This window comes from Gymnoscopelus microlampas (assembly GCF_963454915.1).
Source record: "Gymnoscopelus microlampas genome assembly, chromosome: 10".
Taxonomy (NCBI): domain Eukaryota; kingdom Metazoa; phylum Chordata; class Actinopteri; order Myctophiformes; family Myctophidae; genus Gymnoscopelus; species Gymnoscopelus microlampas.
In genome coordinates this window covers 29,250,902-29,269,590 of record NC_139947.1, presented here as the reverse complement: position 1 = coordinate 29,269,590, position 18,689 = coordinate 29,250,902, and the positions used below count along the sequence as shown (strand labels likewise).

At 40.6% G+C, this 18,689-nt stretch overlaps 2 protein-coding genes across 2 annotated transcripts in view; both read right to left on the bottom strand.

Moving 5' to 3' along the window:
- LOC311052974 (transketolase-like) overlaps positions 1-432 on the bottom strand; it is a 24,509-nt gene extending 24,077 nt beyond the window's left edge. Inside the window, exon 1 of the mRNA XM_084068291.1 lies at positions 295-432. Within this exon, the coding sequence (XP_083924417.1) occupies positions 295-401 (107 nt within the window). The 5' untranslated portion in view covers positions 402-432. The remainder of the gene's footprint in view (positions 1-294) is intronic.
- A 1,544-nt stretch (positions 433-1,976) lies between these two features.
- dcp1a (decapping mRNA 1A) lies at positions 1,977-17,229 on the bottom strand. Its single transcript, XM_084070390.1, has 9 exons — positions 17,097-17,229; positions 16,545-16,585; positions 15,894-16,021; positions 11,532-11,598; positions 10,290-10,431; positions 8,885-8,986; positions 6,898-7,527; positions 6,271-6,558; positions 1,977-6,041 (listed from the first exon to the last, which is right to left on the bottom strand). The coding sequence occupies exons 1-9, from the start codon at positions 17,226-17,228 to the stop codon at positions 5,961-5,963; spliced, it is 1,611 nt and encodes a 536-aa protein (XP_083926516.1). The 5' UTR covers position 17,229; the 3' UTR covers positions 1,977-5,960.
- Between the last annotated feature and the right edge of the window lie 1,460 nt (positions 17,230-18,689).

Genomic DNA, 18,689 nt, shown 5'->3' with positions numbered 1-18,689 from the left:
ACTTGTCTTCATTGGTCTCGCTTCTGCAGAGATCAGACAGAAGCCTACATTAAATGTTATATTATTATGTAGGTCTATAAGTAGCTAAGTATGTTTAAAACATAATAATAGGCTACATCATATAATCATCAAATAATCCTAAATAATCTGGAACAGTAATTTATATATATATATATATATATATATATATATATATATATATATATATATATATATATATATATATATATATATATATATATATATATATATATAAATATACACATAAAGTTAAGCAGTTGGCCAGCCTCTCACCCGCTGCCTGCTGCGGTTGTCGCTTTAATGGAGTTGATCCTGAGCCGGGTCGCGATGTTCCGGAGCGCCTGCACGGTCTGCTGGTCAGGTTTGTGGTAGTCCTCCATCTGGCCTGATGCACGGTTACACCTCACCACAACACACTGGGATAAACACAGAGGCAAGAGTTAAAAGTCTCCGGTCTGTCCAGAGAAAGGAGTTGTGTGACTGGCTGCACGGTCGATCGCAGGGGTTAATAAAAAAGACTGTGTGCCGCCGGGTGACAGATAGAGATAGAAACTGAGAGAGAGAGAGGGGGGGGGGGGTTGCAAGGGAGGTGGGCGTGTTTGCAAACAAACCCTATGGCTGTGAATCTAGAGTTAAAAGCAGAACGAGAGCAGCACACACACAGGCTCATCGACCACTGAGTGCAAAGTACTGTCAAAATGAACACAGACACACACACACACACACACACACACACACACGCGCACGCGCAGGCGCAGGCGCACATGCACACGCACGCACACACACACACACACACACACACGCACACACACGCACACGCACACGCACACGCACACACTTTCTGGCTCCATGAACCACGTTTGTGTGATAAACTGTAGCCTAGTTTCCCAGTCACTAGTAAGTAGTTAAGTACAATTTCGCCGCATCGCGTTGTGAGCTTGTAGATCTGTTATTTTTAAAAGATTTGTATGCATTTTGAAAACTTGAAATGGGACATTCTGCATAATGAGTACTTTTACTTTTGGTACTTTTAAGTATATTTGCCAATACTTTTGTACTTTTACTCAAGTAAATCCTGAATACCAGACTTTTTAGAGTATTTCTACATTGTGGTATTGATACTTTTACTCAAAAATGCAAGTACTTTTTCCACCACTGAACGTGAATGACACTAGTAAACTTGAATTGATGACTCTTAAAGTTTCTCAGGCTGACACCTACTAGCCTAGCCTACTACAACCACACATATTTAGTATGTTAGTGGATACAGGTCAGGAACAGTGGGCACCTAAACCTTGTGGGAACCATAGCCCTGAAACATGACTGTCATACCATCATGTGGACCATGGCTAGTGGGAACCTCAACGATAAATAGGCTGTTTTTCCAAAATGTAACAAAAAAGAAAGAATACATGTACCCTATGCTTTGGAAAATGATCTGAAATTTAAAAAAAAAACATTATATGCAAAAGGCTAGGCATAATAGTAAATGGAAGACTGGATGGGCCAGCAGGCTAAATGTTCTTTCACAATGAGAAACTCAGAAGCTGCAGCGCCCTCTGTAGACACAGGGTAGCCTACATATTGTAATGGTAGACATTGTCATTTGTGTGTATTATGTTTTCCTTGAAAAGCAAGAGTTTCTGAAAAAGTTAAAAGTAATATGCAATATCACTTTGTTACTCATGAAAGTAATGTTATGTAATGTGCTACCTGCGGCAGTAAAATTCAAAATCCTATAACTATTTGGATGAAAAATATCTATGGTGGATACATTTGATTCTAGAGACGGACTGCATCAGCATAACATATGCAGTGGATGTTTAGTGACATCTAGTGTCCAAATGGAGAAATTGCACTTGGCTGCAGCCTAAACTTTCAAGCCTAGAAATAAGTACAAAAAGGAAGGCATCAATTCAGAATTTATTCCAAAGATAAATGACAGCAAGTTTTTGGTTTCTTCCAATCTTTAATATCACAAAATAGTCATAACCAAATTGCACACAGCGACAAATGATTTTAAAATTAAGATGAATGCAATTTGCAAACACTTTCCCAAAACATCCAACAAAAAAAATAATATTTCTGGCCAAATAAGAGACATTACAAGGCATAAAATAACCTTAAAACCTTAAAATATGCTACTAGGATTAAAAATCTCTCAAATTCAACGCTTTTACTGTGTGCATGTGTTTAGTTTAACAATAAGGGGCTGATAGTTTAACAATAAGGGGCTGGAAACTCAAATGGACAGTTAAGTGGTTACAAAGGGGGTTTGGTTACTCAAATGTCAAAGTATTAATCACTGTAATTTCTTCCAAGTTTCCAAGACACAAACTCCACTGCCTGCTCATACATTGATGGTCATTCTCAATAAGTGCGCTAAATGCCTAAATGTGAAATGCATTAGTTGTTAGGGTGCAACAAGTGGAGAAAAAAAATCAGTTTGGTACCTTTTCTGGTGAATAATAGTTTAACACACCAATTGCCAATTGGAATTAAAGGTCTAAAGATGTAGCGCAACTCAAATACACTTATAACGGAGAGTGTCACAAGAACAGGTAATACCAGTAAACATCCAATACATTCAAACTGCATGATGCAGATGTACAGTTTACAATTAGGACAGGATTGAGTCTATGTAGAAGTTCAATTCACTAACAAAAAAAAGAAAACAAAAAAATGTATATTCATTATGAGAAAGTTATGCATGTTAAATAAAGTGGCCATTTAAACATTGTAGCAAATTTAAACCTGTCTGCATTAGTGAAATGGAATTCCAATAAACACCCATCTTCTTATTTGTTAGGGTTTCTTTGATAAACCTAACAAACAAATCAAATTTAATGATGTCTAGCATTCAAGTTTACATTGGAAGTACGTGCAGAAGTAAATAATTATAATTACACAGATGCTTCAATGAGAAGAAAATAAAAGATCTTCATTGACAACCTCTCTAGCTTTTCACAGTTTGATGTAACCAACAGCCCTGTCAGCCAGCACAAATGCTGCATTCTGACAAAATACTGCAATAAAAGCCTCATAATTCTGATAGGTCTATTCTTAAAGAAAGCTGCACTTATCTTACTTCTGCAAAGTTTTCCAAACGATTTCAGCATTTCATGTGCTAAGTTTAAAGGGAAAATCAGGGTAAATGAAAGAAATTATAAACCAATGAGTTCCACAGAGGTACAGCCACCACTGAGAAGAATCTGACAAGTTTCTCTGTTGCAGAAAAGCTTGTTTAAGAGTTTTGCAAGCCAACAGACACAATAAACAGGTGATACGAGAGAGATGCGTTGTGTAATCTGTACCATAGTGGCTGCAAAGGATGAGGTCCTGTGCCGTAGTAGCCTTACAGAAAACCCCATTTACTGCATAAACAAAGGCTTAATATTACAATAAGCTTTTTCATTTGATTTTTTTTGTATTATAAATCAAAATGTAAACCAAGTTAAACCTAGATTAAAAGAAAGTTAACAAAATAGTACCAAGAACCTTGCTAATCCAGAACCATTGGGAAAGGAGGTAGTTCATATTGGTCATGCGTTTTATTCAGATAATTAAAATAAACGTAATTAGGTTACTGGTTCCAAAATGTATTCAAAATGTTAAAACGCATACATATTTACTGGTACACACATTCACATCCATGCAGTCTAATTTGTGGATAAGATGCTTCGTGTTATTGGTCAAACCAAATTTAAACATTTTTTACAAAATGAATATACTATATTTAGTATGTCTTCATACTTTTACCCTGTTGGTATAGCATGGATTCAGAATTCAGCAGTTCAAGTTATAACAAGGTTCTACTGTACTACATAAAACGCTGGTATCCCAAAAGGCATTGTGACTGACTGTCTTCTATTGCACATGCCCCACCTCCCATTGTAGCATAGTGATTATAGCTGGTAAAGGGGAGACAAGAGAAGGACAGAAAGAGGGACTGGGGGGAAGGAGGGAAAGAGAGCTAAAGGTAGAAGCTGAGGGAGGAGAAAGCGAGGCAAATAGTAGGAAATAATTGATGTGCGCGTGTGTGTAAGGAGAGCTGTAGTGTGCAACACATTACAAAAAGCAGCAAACTGAAAATGACGCGAGCCTGGTTAATACTTAATCATATGACAGTGTCGTGCACCTAAAATAGCCAATCTACAAGCTCACAAACACGTCACATTGTGAACTTGAACATCTGCTATTTTTGGTGCGCGACATGGTTGTACGACTGAGCATAAAACAGACATAAGTCTCAGCTCCCGGCTGCAAGTGCTTGGCCAAACAACTGTGGAAATCCACGTCTTCCTTTCGGCTTGGTTACAAAAAGTCCTCAGTGAACGACAAGCCAACATGTGACAACGCAAAAAAATAGCTGCAAAAAATCACTATGGCAGTTCAGTGCATCTGCAAATTATATACAGGCATCAGCGATCGATTGTAAAGGGAGTTTTTAGGGGTATGGTAGGATAGGAAAGAAAATTTGAGGTCTTACATTTCACCTCCAGATAAGAGGGAGAATTCTTGAATCAATGTCCGAGAATGCCCTGCAAAATATTTCAGAGACCTCCAGCATGGAGTCCAATCCGTCCCTCTTCTGATGCGTGGTATACCAAAGTCCCCACACTCTTCTCATATTCTCACATTATGTAGCTACAAAAGCATGTGAAATGAATAAGAGCCAGAAGATGGCTCAATGGTTCCCAACATGTGCATGCTCCAGTGGAATCATGGTTTACATGGATCAAACTGTACATGATTATTCCTCCTGTCATCTTATCCTCCAGCTGAGGACGTCTAAACAGGAATGATGAGAAAACTTTGCAACATGGTTGCATGTATAAAAAAAAACTGTGGGAAAAGTCTCCCCTGTTGATGCTGTGTCCACAGGTTCAGATTTCAAAAGCCAAATTCAAGGCTGTAAACCCAACTTTTCCCATTTACAAACCTCAGAAGCTGGTGGGATCCAGGAACAAGCCTACCAAGCAACAACATCTGCTTATTGCTTGAACAGCCAGGTTGCGATCTATTTCCAAGCATATTCTGAGTTTACCCCAACCCCATGAGAGTCCTGTGCAGAGGGGCTTATGGTCAAACAAAAACCAAGGGTTAAGGTAAGGTCTGGAATCTCTCCTTCTTAGGAGTTCTCTCTCAACACCATTTAACAATTAATTGATCCAGGTACAAGTGAGTAATCTGGACAGAGTGTAAGTAGGTCAATATTCAGCTAAGAGCTGAAAAGCAGAAATGTGGGGAGAGGTGTGCCATTTTAAGCCTTATTACATGTAGCAAGAGGGGTGTTACAGATTGCTATTATGGTGTTGACACCATCAAAGAGCCATTGGATGTGCTTAACTCTCATGAACTGATCACTTCAATCTCTCCTCTCTAATTGCTGGAAATACTAACAAATGACCAGTTTTGATCATTGCTGTATGCTGTTTCAGGCTCAAGAATGAGAGGTCATAGCTGGAAAGGGATCATAGAATGATGGAAACCGTGGTTAAGTGGATATTGGGGAACATTTTGAAAACAATGGGCCAGGACCCAAAATAGGTTGTAATTTTTGTTTGGCTCGCCACACGACAAAATGAGAACATTTTGATATTCAGTCTAGGTCCCAGGAGCAGCCTGACTACCCTAAAGACGTTGTCCGTGGTTGGAAAAAAAAATCAAAAAGCCCTTAATAAATGGGAGGTGTTCAGTGATGTTGAAGCTCTTATCTGAGTAGTTGAAGTTGTCGTAGCAGTTGTAAAAATAAATGGAGGTGACATCCCAAGCTTATAGCTTGACATCTGTGAAATCCTTAGACAAATGTGACTTCACTTCACTTGGGTCCTGGGCTGAAGAATGCAAGTACCCTTAATGCAGGGTGATGGTGACAGACTTGCTGAGTAGAGTGACCATAGATTGTACAAGTAATAATGGTGGTGGTCGGAGTAGGGCTATAGCTTCATGTTGGTGAAATCCTTGGACAGGCTTTGTAAGTAGGCATCATGAATGGCACTGAGGAACGCTGGGTCATTCTACAAGGAAACAGAACAAATTATGAAAAACATTATTTTATTATCCCATTATCCAAATTGTAAATGCGTTTCAGTTCATCCGGATGCCTACATGCAGATGCTCAGATTTATCATCTGTAAAAACATAATTCGATGCAAGCCTTTCCAACAGCCAGTTCTCCCATGCGAAAAAAATTAAACCCAATGGCCTTTACGGAATTTCTCCCCACTGAAGCAATCAAATATGTACCTTGATAAGGTGTATCAGTGTGTCCTGGAGCTGTGTCTTGGTACAGAGCGTCTGGTGAGGTTCGTTGCCAGCTGTAGAAGCAGATGAGGGGGCAGAGGGAGCAGAAGGGACCACTGATGCCGTTGTCGTCGTCGCCGTTAATGATGCTGATGTGGTTGCCATGCGGGGCAGTTCCACCGTTGGCTTGTTAATGGAATGCTGAAAGGCGCTGGGGGAGAGGAGCACTGAAATCTCTGCCCCCGAAAGGCCTGGCCCCGAAGCACCACGGCCTGTATTCATATGGACACCCTGAGGGAGGGAAGGAGAGAAAGAGAAAAAGGGGGAGAATGGGGTGAGAGGGGGAACATGGGGGAGAAAAAGGCGAGGGGAGAAAGAGAAAGTTGCAAAGAGAAACAATGATCGAAAGAATCAAACAAGGGGAGGCGGAAAGAAAGAAAGAAAAATAGAGCAAAAGAAATGCAGATACAAAGGGTTTAAGAGAGAGAAAGACCAAGATGTTATTATTAAGATATTATTTTCTTAACCATAGCACCTATGTAAGTTACCCAATATATTATGAATGCATGTATAAAAGACAAATGGATATTTAAGCACAACAAAGCAGAAGTTAAAAACCATCCCACTTACAGGCATTGTTTTGATCAGGTTTGGGGCCTGAGAGAACACATCAACATCCTTCCCCTGCTGGAGAAGAGGCTTCCCCACTGGCCCCACTAGCTCCTGGAAGCTCTGCGGTGGAACCAATGTGCTAGGCAGGAAGTTGGGGGCAAGGGTGGGCTTATGGAGGTCAGAATTCACAGAAGGTTTGAGCGTATTGAGGATCTCCTGGCCCATGTAGGCTGCAGAGTTCGATGGCGGTGCCACAGGACCAGGTGGGGCAGCTCGTGGCTCGGCCCCAGCTGGAGCTACCAGGAGCGGCGAACACCGAGGCTGGGGCTCTGTTGCAGGGCCTACTGCCTGGAAAACGGGGCTGGGGTGGAGGGCGTAGGTAGCTGGAGCAGGGAGCAAGCTGGGGGCTAGATGGCGCTGGCCAACCCCAGGGTCTGGTGCTGTCAGATGGTGTGGGAGATGAGGATCGAGGGCGGGCAGTGGGGGGTATGGCCTGCTCTGGAGGTAGGCAGTGGGGCCATGGTTGCATGGTTCACTGGGGGCAGTGGTGGCGTTCTGGATGGGCATAGCCGGCAGAGAGGGATCCTTGAGAAGAGAGGAGCCAAAGAGCTCTTCAACTGTGATCTGCTTCTGAACTGTATGAGAGCTCTAGAAAGAAAGAGAAGGAACCTGTTAGACATCGTTATCAGGGATTTGGTCAGAAGCACCACAACCCGAAAGACAAACATTTTCTGGATTTAGAAAAGCTAGCAAAGGAAGTGATTAGTCATTCACATATTGGCTGTTTACATTTGTGACAAATAAAGTATTCAATCAATTCTTTCCACTTGCAAATTGTCAACTTAACCGACTGTCAGTGCTCATATATCACAGTCTGTCACAGTGTGGTGGCAAGTGGTGTGCAGCAAGTGGTGTGGAAATGCCAAATCAGGGAAGGTGAATGGTAATTGATAACCTACACACATAATATTTTTAAGAATTATCAGCAAATCTCATAGTTACATTAACATTGTTCATGTGAAATAGTTTTCCAATTATTGGTGAACATCATAAAAATTGCCATGTCTATTTAGAGACAAGCCTAATGCTGGCAAGTTCCATGCGTTTAGTTTGTTTGGAGTTCAGACAATACGTTTCGACTATCTGACATTTTCATATCCGCTTCAGCTGAGAGTGAAGAGTTGCATCTATATATATACAATTTGAATCCTGCGCCATGTCGGTTGTCAGTATGTACGTTGTAACGTTGTATGTGGCCAGTGTGACGTCATCTCACGACAGCATGACATCACGGTCGTGACATCACGATGAGACGGTCGTCCCGAATATGGACACAACGCCAGTGTGACGTAATCTCACGACAGCAGTGGGTACTTTCAAAGCCTGCCGTGGATTTAGGAGAGCACAAAACTCTCTCTCACACTGTGAGGTGCCTGTAAGGTGGCACTGCAAAGTGAACGACGCGTCACGCTAGACGTTCGGGCCGCGTAGCGGCCCGAACTTCTAGTAATTATACAAGGCTGAGAAAGGAGTGATTGACACAGTGAAATAAAACAGCAATAGACACTGGTTCCTGTTCCCACATGACGCCACCATGGAACATTATCGGTGGATTAATGGCTTTAGATGCAAGTGGGCAAGTGGCTATAGTGAATCAAAGTTGGATAGAGCTCTTAAATCTGCCCAGAGTCAAATCCGTGAGAGAGATCATATTAACAATTTTTTTAATGCAGTTTAAAACTATGTTTTTGTGATGTCATGAAAAATGTCCCTGGCTGCATCTTAGATAGTGGCTACATTACAATATTTATTTGCAGACTCCTTGAGGAACACCGCAAACTTTCCAAACAGACAAAAATGTCAACCCAAATATATCCCTATGGGAGAAATTCATGTCAAAACTGGTGACAGTTGACAGGCCCTGGGATGTGATTTAAACTGCCTGCTGCAGGAACCAGTGGCTGGTCTGGGTTGACGTTTGACAGGGCATGCTGTGTGTGTAGACCTTTTCAGGTTGTGGTGCGCCGTGCGCATGCTCTGTTGCGTCGATGGCTGGCTTCAAGATCGGCACTGCAGTAACAGGCACCTCTGTTTCACCTGTCTGAGTCTGAAAGAAAGACGGATAATATGATAAACACTTAGTCATACAACAGTGCTGCTTGATGAAAATGTCAAGCTCTTAACGTGTCACAATGCTGTTGTGAGCTTGTGGATCTGCTATTTCTAAGTGACATTGTCGTGAGGCGGAGACTAAATTAAGCATTAGACAGTCCTTAAAACACACGTGTGACTATTGTTTTTGTGTGATGAAAATGCAACTATGAAAGATAAAATGAAAATGCAATAGTCAGAAATTACATCTGGGTGCTTAGTCCTATTCAGACAGTCACATAGAGAATTGGAACAATCTGTGATTAAGTAACATTCTAATCTCAGATGTGTGGGAGACTCATAACTTGTATGTTCCCCTCTTTCAGTCAGTGAAAAGAGAAGCCTACAATCTACCCCGAATCCTCTTTATAAACCATCTCATGTTGGCAGAAACACTTTTTTTGGCTCGCTTTCATGCCACCATTGTTGTGTAGAAGATAGGTTTTTGCAGGCATGCAATGCTCATTTGGTATGTTCTTGCACTCTATTTCAATGACGTGACGCGCACGTCGCTTAACACCTACACCGCAAGTCACACAATGGACAATTGATGTGCATCTAGGCTTATTCCTATGTTAATTCGCTAGGTGTGAGTCGGGAGCCTTTGAAAACTTTGTTGAGGTGCGAATTTAAAGTAGTTTTAACCCATTAAGACCTGGAACCGTGTCATTTTTAGATTTGAGCTAAAAAGCATTATTTTACACTTTGGGCTATTCAAAAATAGCAGATATACAAGCTCATAGCGCGGCACCGAGTGCCGCGCTACGAGCTTGTAGATCTGCTATTTTTGAAAAATCGTGAAAATGTGTGCAAATCTTTGAATATATATATCTTTAAAGCGAACATTTTTAACTCAAATCTTTGCTTCTGAGGGGTCCCTGGAACACAATATTTTGATGGGGGTCCGCGGCCAAAAACATATAATTTTGGGGGTCCTTGACATGAAAAAGATTGAGCACCACTAATATAGAAACATACGTTTTTCAGAATACTGCTGAGATTTAGGAGACATGTAGAATCGGCTTTTAGGTCTCAATGGGTTACTTCGCTAGGTGTGAGTCGGGAGCCTTTGAAAACTTTGTTGAGGTGCGAATTTAAAGTAGTTTTAAATCTATGCGTGTGCCTGCGTGTGCTCCTGGTCAAATAGGTTCCGGCACGGCGTGCAAGGCCGTCCAGTGAGCATTGCACCCCTGGGTTTTTGCCGGCCAACCATCCCATCAACAGAACATTTCTCCTGTTGTACTGGTTTGTGTCCTTACTCTTTGGTACTCTTCCTTGGCTTTGCTGAGAAGCTCCAGAATATCGATAGAGCGTGGCTCTGCCATGCCATTGGTCCTCATTGGTCCCACCATCTCTGGTGGTGATACCCTTTGTGCATGGTCTGCTTCCTGTTTCACAATCCTGGGTTCGAGACACAGGGCAGATAAGATAAGACATCAATGAAATCATACAACTAATTAATTTATAGTATTAAAACTATATTGCCAAAAATACCTGATCTACAAGCTCACAACGTGCTACAATGCGACGCATTGTGAGCTTGTAGATAGGCTATTTTTGGAAAGCCACACACACACACACAACAAATTATAAATCAAGCTTAAGTCCAAGTATTCCATCTCATTTGATTTGTGTACATGCACACACACACCTGACCTGTGATTTATAGCTGTTGCAAACTTTCTCTCTTAAAGGGATATTTCACTTTAAAAAATGTTTTCATTTTAACGTCTACTCAGGCTTTTGTGAGCCCCCCAGACAAAAGTTTTTAAATTGCTTGATTCAATATTTAGATATTTGATATTAATTTTTAACATGTTAGATACTGCTAGATATATGTTAAATACTGAATCAAGCAACTTAAAAACTGTCCGGGGTGCTCCCAAAAGCCTGAGTAGACAATAAATAAAAGTACCCAATTTTGGGGGGAAAGTGAAATATCGCTTTAAAATGTCTTTCATGTTTAGTCTTCTTGTCATCGGAAGGGAAAGGAATGTATGCAAAACAACAGGTTTAACGTAGAGTTGCGTTTGTGTTTTCCTATTGTTGTAAATGTGTAGACACTTCTGATGGTCAGATGGCGCTGCTTGTCTCTCGAGCCAGACTGTTGACTCACACAGTCAACAGTCTGGCAAAATGACCCTCCCCTCCGCTTCGGTTTCACCTTATAAGTCTCACAAATCAATCAAATAATCAAAGCATATATAGCTTGCTGCTCATCAGAAATGGAAATTCTAAAATATATTTTAAAGATATTTGAAATTATATTTTTGTGAATGGAAATGATGAACGGATGACTACTTTCAGAGGGTGTAGTTCCAGACTATATAGCATTCGGAGATTGTGGAATAGTATAGTCTGGATATGCGAGACTACTTTAGATGTAACAAAAGTTAAAGTAATCTCTTTCAAATAGAAACACAAAGTGTGCTCATGCACACAGTAAAGGGGTCTCACTCTCACAAATACTGAAGTACACTATAACATGAAATGAAACTTACTTGACCATGAGCTGAGCGATGCGTTGGCAGTCCCTCTTGTCATAGAACCAGATACTATAGATACCCACTGTAAGAACAAAAACACAAATACACTTACTGTACAGACAACATAAAAGGTCATTAACAGGGTCCAAGCACAGTAAAATATATGCTATATCAGTGGTTCTCCAACTTTTCCACGTCAAGGACCACCCAAAATTATATGTATTTGGCCACGGACCCCATCTCAAAATATGTTCTAGGGACTCCCAGAAGCACAGATAGGAGTTAAAAATGTTCGCTTTAAAACATATAGCAGATCTACAAGCTCATAGCTCATGAGCTTGTACATCTGCTATTTTTGAATAGCCAAAGGAATCTTAAAATGACACAGATGCATTCCCGGTCTTAATGGATTAAAGAGGTTACCATTTATCAGTACAAACAAGACACTGAATATTATAATTTATAGGTGCCCAAAGGTGGGAAAATCACAAACACCGACCACATAGATTTCTCAAGAAATCCTTATCCATTGGTTTAAACAACGGTATTTTATAAACTTGTCATAAAATTCACTTATGGTTTAAAATATAGAGGCGAAAATACGTTGCTTCTCGTTATAGCACTAGTTCAATTGACGTGGAGTTATTTCAATCGAGTATCAGCTGAGCCAAGTTCATTTTTGGTCTTTCCGATCCATACGGTTTCTGAGATTTGATCCATACAGGGTCTGAGATCCATGTACTTCTGGAACAGAATAATAATAGTTCTGACTTCTTGCAAAAACAATTAGGTTCCAGCCATTCTAAAAAAACATATTAGGAAGTATTTAAATTATCCTGAATGACATAAGAAAGGTGCAGTTTCTGGAAATTGCAAGTGTGGTTGCCTCAATGCAAGTCCTGGGTTGTGGCCGACGGGACCCGAGGAGTCCGCTGGGAGAAATAGCATTAGAGGCCATGCAACATGCGTTTCAAAATTGGTATTGATCGGATCTTGCGATCATGTAATATGGCGTTTTGTTTTCAACTCATTCACTGCCAATGACGTGTTTTCAGTGTTAGACACTAGATGGCACTCTTTGCTAACCTATTAGTCACCATTTAGCAAATCACGTGATCGCAAAACAACCCAGCCACATTCACTTCCATTCTAATGGATTTGGAAGAATGCTTTTTTCTCTGCTTTCTGTTGCTTTTTGGCGAGAACAACTGCCAATACAACAAGATTGCAGCTGAAGATTTGTTTCACATTATCAGCTGCCGTGAATCAAATAATGACAAGGCTTCTAGTGTATAATAACTACTTACTACAAAACATTGCTAAGCAAAAAATATATTACCCTTACCTATTGCACTGCTTAATTAACTGTGCTATAAAAAGCAATATACATCTCCAATTCTCAATGCAACAACAAAGTAGTACTAGTGAGCAAAATGTTACATTGTGTTGTGATGGGTAATACAACACTCCCATGTTTTCAAGGTCCCTTGATGCTGATGTAGCCTAGCACCAAGTGTTTAGCTCCCCGTTATGTACCATAGGGAATGGGGGTGTAAACAGGTGGGTATAACACTGAATGCTACACCCTGTCTACTGTTGGGGGAAAAACTGGCATGCTTTCTTTCACTTAAGATTTAAAACCAAGACGTGCAGTTTTGCTCTTGCAAGATGGTGCAAGAGAAAGCTTTAGTGGATCACTGACAGGCCATCTGAGGTATACACCATCATTAAGAAAGAGAAATGTCATACTATGTAGACATACAGAGTAGACGTTTTGTCCATAAATATTGTATAAATGTATATCTCCCAGCTGTAGCCTTTAGATTGAAGTTTGCAGCCTAAAGGCACCAATCCTCCCTGCCTCTCTCCTTCTTAACTCGTAAGCAGAACGGGGAGTCAGGAGGGGGTTATAGAACTCACAAACCTCCCTCTCAGAGGACTGGACTGGAGAAACACATTTAGACCAGACGCTACACAACAACTATCACAACTGAAGGGAGAGCAACGGCACACTAAAGCGGTTTTTATGCAGATATTTTAACTGACTGTTCACCAAGTTAGGAGATTGTATCTGTATGGATTAAAAGCGTGGGAAATGGAATGATGAAAGCAGGCGGACTGGCAGAATGGACACACTCTGATAAGCTACCTACCTACTGCCGTCAAGACCGGGACGTACCTCCACTTCAGTCAGAAGAAAATATAGACAAAAGTTGTTTTCACTTAAGTAATCGACTAAGATTGCTATATTTCTATTTGCCATCTAGATCTTTTCCCACTTTTTTCCCTTTGGGGTGAGATATTTTACGAGTCCTTTCCTTTTCAATATTTTTTTCAAACTTGCATTCCACATGTAGTCAGTCTTTTTTAGCATTTGCAGTAACAACCCAAGTCCAGGTCAAACCTGGACTAATGGGGAATTACTTTGTACCTACCATACCAACCTGGCTAATGGGCAAGCAAAGTCAGAAGGGAGAACAATCTACTTTAACACTGTCTATGGCAATGCTATTTTTCCTAATCAGCAAACAAATGGGAAAACAGACACATTCTTTATTTGTTGCACTTATGAAACTTCTGTTTAAACTCTTAGTAGATCACCTTGGTGGCAGTGCTGTTAATTACTTCCTGAAGATCTAAGTAAATCTACATGAATGCCAAAACTGTGCCATTGCCAACTGTGTGCATTGATCCTAATGGCATATAACTTTGACAAGAACACAAAATAAGAAACTCTGGAAAGCCACCATCCATGACCATCAAGAGGTACTCAAATTTTAATCCAAGCTGTTCTTCTCCATGATACCCTAATGTCCCAATGCAGAGTCATACAACTGTGGGGAATACCAACCAAGCTGAAACCTTTATGTCGTGTGTGGTAAATGCAAAGTCATGGGTGGAAGAGATCCCTTGGAGGAGGCCATCTTACCAAATATGACCCGGCGACCCCAACAAGATCTCCGGCAAAAGGGCAAGGAAGTGTTTCAGAAAACCCTGGGCAGGTGTCTGTACAGCGCTTTCAGAGGTACTGTGGTGAGGTAGTGTGTGTGTGTGTGTATGTTAGTGAACTTCAGAATGCCCTAAGGGCATGCCTACAGTATATGCCATCTTAAAAAGAGACCGTTTGCTTACTGAAAAAGTCAACAGTAGTAGTAAATAGTCAATTTTCTCAGTTATTATTCAGCTGAAGTCTATTTTTAGCCCCTTTGTCAACCTAAAACAAAAAAAGATGTTCAAAACTTATCTTTGGTCAAAAATATTTCACTTTCGTAGAGAATACATATTTTCTATTCATAGGAGACAAGTTGCCAAATACTTCTGTCTAACTGACACACACATGCCAAATTAGGAACAGCTAAAATGCTATAAACCTACAGTATGATAGACTGAATAACACAATATATGGAGAAAGATACATCAGCTATGTCATTAATGTAGAATGTGACAAAATGTCTGGCACATTACTGGGTAGTTATGGTGTGTGATGAAATACTGCCATGCTTCAATATTTTTAGAAGCATATAGCACAAAGTCAAATAAAAAGGTATACAGTCAAATCCTTTAATTTAATTCAGAAGAGTACACACCGTAACAAAATGGACCGTAATCTAACTCTTCAAAGTTAAATTACTGAGGATTATTTTGATTTGTATGGTTTTGTTGGATAGTATAAGGGCACACAGTTTGTGTTTTCTGCTGGACTACTTTGCTCTGTTCGCAGAGTTAGCAATCTTTTCATAGACCTGATAACTTGTTTTTTGGATTACTTGTTTCTCTCGCCAAACCTGGCAACATTTAGCGTCGCAGATTAACGCTCTAATGTTTTTTATATAAGTGGTGGCAACATCACACGGGTCTTCCCAACAATAGCTAAGATTGAAGTCAGTGTGAACATGGCCAAATAATAACGTAATAGCCAAACAAGGTCTAATGAAGCACGCTAGCATTTAGGCTAACCCTCCGGCCTGAGGCTATCTCCCTTTCTCTCTCTCTGGTGCAAAGAAGGAGAGGCGGGTGCAGCAAAGTGCCGTCTCCGGGTGCTGCAAAGCGCCGTCTCCCCATTGGCTTAAAGGGGGGGAAGTGTGAAGGACAGGCAGGACAGCCAATGACAAATAGGTGTCAAAGGAGGAGAGGCGGGTGCTTCAAAGTACCGTCTCCCCATTGGCGTGAAGTGTGAAGGACAGCCAGGACAGCCAATGACACTTAGGTGCCACTAAATGTCACTCGGGTGTCGACACTTTGTCACTCGGGTGTCGACTAGGACTAGTGCTGTTTGTAGAGCCGCGCTAGCGCATGCGGCTAAACACACCAGTGCTCCATGCACACACAACAGCGAACCAGTTGCAAATTAAAGTCAAAAAGACAGTTCATGCTTACAGTTGGCATTCCTGTAGAGCAGGAAGGGGTCTTGGAGCTGGAACTCCAGGTCTTTGTTGATAGGCTCCACCAGGTTCTCTGTACTTAGCCGGTTCATGATGGTGAAGCCATGGCGAGGGGAGGCCGACCTGCAAGTTACACATATTGCAGGATTTATACAACTACAGGATAAAGTACAGTATAATTACTTCATATAATACTGCAACTGCACCCCACTTTGCATATTTGACGTTTCAAATCACTAAAGCATTTTAATCTGTTTGATAACAGGCAGATTAAATGGCTTTGCTTTTGTAAAAGGTTTCATTAAACAAAAGTCCAAGGTACTCTGGTTTATGGTGTGAGCAGAATATGATAACGTTGTACATTTATTCATGGGAAGTGGAACAAATGGTGGAGTTTTTGTCCACAATCTCAAAACAAATCCTGAAAATCTTTGCATCGTGTACAGAAAAATACAAAGATAAACCCCCATCAACCAGGTGTTGTGTAATAGCTCTACACAGATTAACCAACAGAGAGCATATTTGTTTACATGGATTGCGGCCTACAACACGTGCGTACGTCAAACACGTAAACAAAGTATGCGTTCCCCTGTTTCTAGTCTCAGTATATCTTATCCACGCTGCTGTCAAAGAGGATTGCATTTACCTGGTATAAACAAACAACGTCCCCTCGATCTCCGTCTTCTCCTGAAATGACAACAATCAGACAAGATTGACACAACAGGATAGTTTCAAAGTGGTGAAAATGGAAGATACTTGTTTGTCTCGCGTTAGCTTGTTAAATACAACAACAAACACTGGGATCAAACCCACTGGTGTCACTGAGGTCAAAGGTTTACCATAATCCATGTTAACTCTCACTAACTGCTGAGATATAAATAGCAGTGCCGTGTCTGTATTGTTGTTAGCGACGAGGCTAGCATTAGCATGCTAACATTAATTTGGGGGTCCTTGGCATGAAAATGTTTGAGAAACTCTAGTTTAAACAACATACAGGAAACACGCTCAAAATAAGCACCTACACGTTAGACACCAGCCCAAAAAAACGCAACCACCAATATTTACAAGCAACTTTACAGAAAAAACAAGCCCAAAGGCGCTTATAATAAGCGTACATGGCAACACGGATGCTAACCTTCGCTAACGTTGTTTACGTTGAAGAAACCAACATTAAAAGGTCACATTTTCGCCAACTCACCCATTCGTTTGTTTTAGAGTTGAAGTTATACAGCGCTACCTGACCAGTAACGTCGAGGAGTTTGTTTATGTACGGGTCTTGTCTCTGTAGAGCAGCTAAGCTCATCAGTTGTCCTGCTTTGGCGGTCTCCATCTTGAATGTGATGATGATTGTTGCTTCCCGCACCAGTGTTGCCAGGTTAGTGGGAGAAATAAGCAACTACTGGTCTATGAAAACAAGCCCAAAAGAAGCCACTACAGGTCACATGAGCACTTTAAACCTATATGCTGTGGTTTTTTGAAAAAAGCCGATCTACAAGCGTTGTGAGTTTGCAGATCTGCTATTTCCTATCTCTTGCAATAAAATGTGGAATATTTGGAATATTTTTTAAACATTCTAACAACACACAATATATCTTTATGTAAATATTTGAGAACCACTGGTTTAAATAATAATTAAATGTTTTGTAGGCAAGCCCAAAATAAGTAACTACGCTTTAGAAACAAGCAACAAAAAAACGCAACCCGCAACTACTAATATTTACAAGCAACTTTACAGAATAATATGCCCAAAGTCGCTTATAATAAGTGGACATGGCAACACCGTCCCGCACGGAACTATTTCTGCGGACTCTTGTTTTCCTCTCTCGTCCTCAGAAAGCACGACCACTGAGAAAGGTTCCTATCTGATTTATGATGATGTCGATTTCCAGAACTAAGAAATGTCAATGGACATATATGATATGTCATGTCAATCTCATGTCACGTGTAGTGGTGTAAAGTCACAAGTACATTTTCTCAAGTGCCGTGCTGTACTTAAATTCAATTTTAAAGTATTTTTACTTTACTGGATTATTTTCAATTTTCAGTACTTTTTTTACTTACAACAGTAACAGAGTAGTTCTATATTGCAGTATTGATAGTTTTATTTAAGTAAAAAATGTGAGTATTTTGTCCACCACTGACACTGGGTCGCAACACCGATAGAAGTTTAGTGAGCAAGTCAAGATGCGTGTTTATTAATGACCACAAGATGGCATCATTTTTGTATCTATCGGAGTGCCTCTGGTCAAAGACTAGACTAGGCCTACTCCATAGTTACAAATTGGAAAGACAAGTGGGCCCCAATTAAGTGGATTAATTTAGCAATTAAGAAAGGATCGGGACATGACATGCAATATCACTAAAACGTCTTGTGCACAATGGTGTCAGGGGACTCCCCAAACACTAGATAGACAAACCCATTCATATTTTTTTTCGGACCAAAAATAATAATGAAAAGTAGCTATTAGGTTATTATTACGTTGTAATTACGCTACGCTGCGTTAAACTATAGCCTATACAACACTGCTATTAGTCTCTAGACTCTATAGAGCTCATATACAGGCAATGTTAGCTAGAAAAAACTATGAGGAATAATAAATTGTTAAAAAAAAACCCAACAGAACACTAAGTTCTGTAATGAACAGGGGATGAAGCCAGTGGAGTGAGTGGAGCTGCAGCTGCTTTGTAGCTGCCTGTCTGTCTGTGGGGAATATTATCAGAGCAAAGATTATAATTGGAGGATAACGGTACTGTGACACAGTTATCCTCCATACAGGTAATCCAATCACTG

Excerpts from the sequence above, each read along its gene's own strand:
- dcp1a (XM_084070390.1), bottom strand. The coding sequence starts at position 17,228 with ATGGAGACCGCCAAAGCAGGACAACTGATGAGCTTAGCTGCTCTACAG. Across the intron at positions 11,599-15,893 it reads GCTCTACAGGAATGCCAACT|TGGGTATCTATAGTATCTGG; the intron begins GTAAGCATGAAC and ends TTGTTCTTACAG. Across the intron at positions 7,528-8,884 it reads GCGCACCACAACCTGAAAAG|AGCTCTCATACAGTTCAGAA; the intron begins GTCTACACACAC and ends CTTTCTTTCTAG.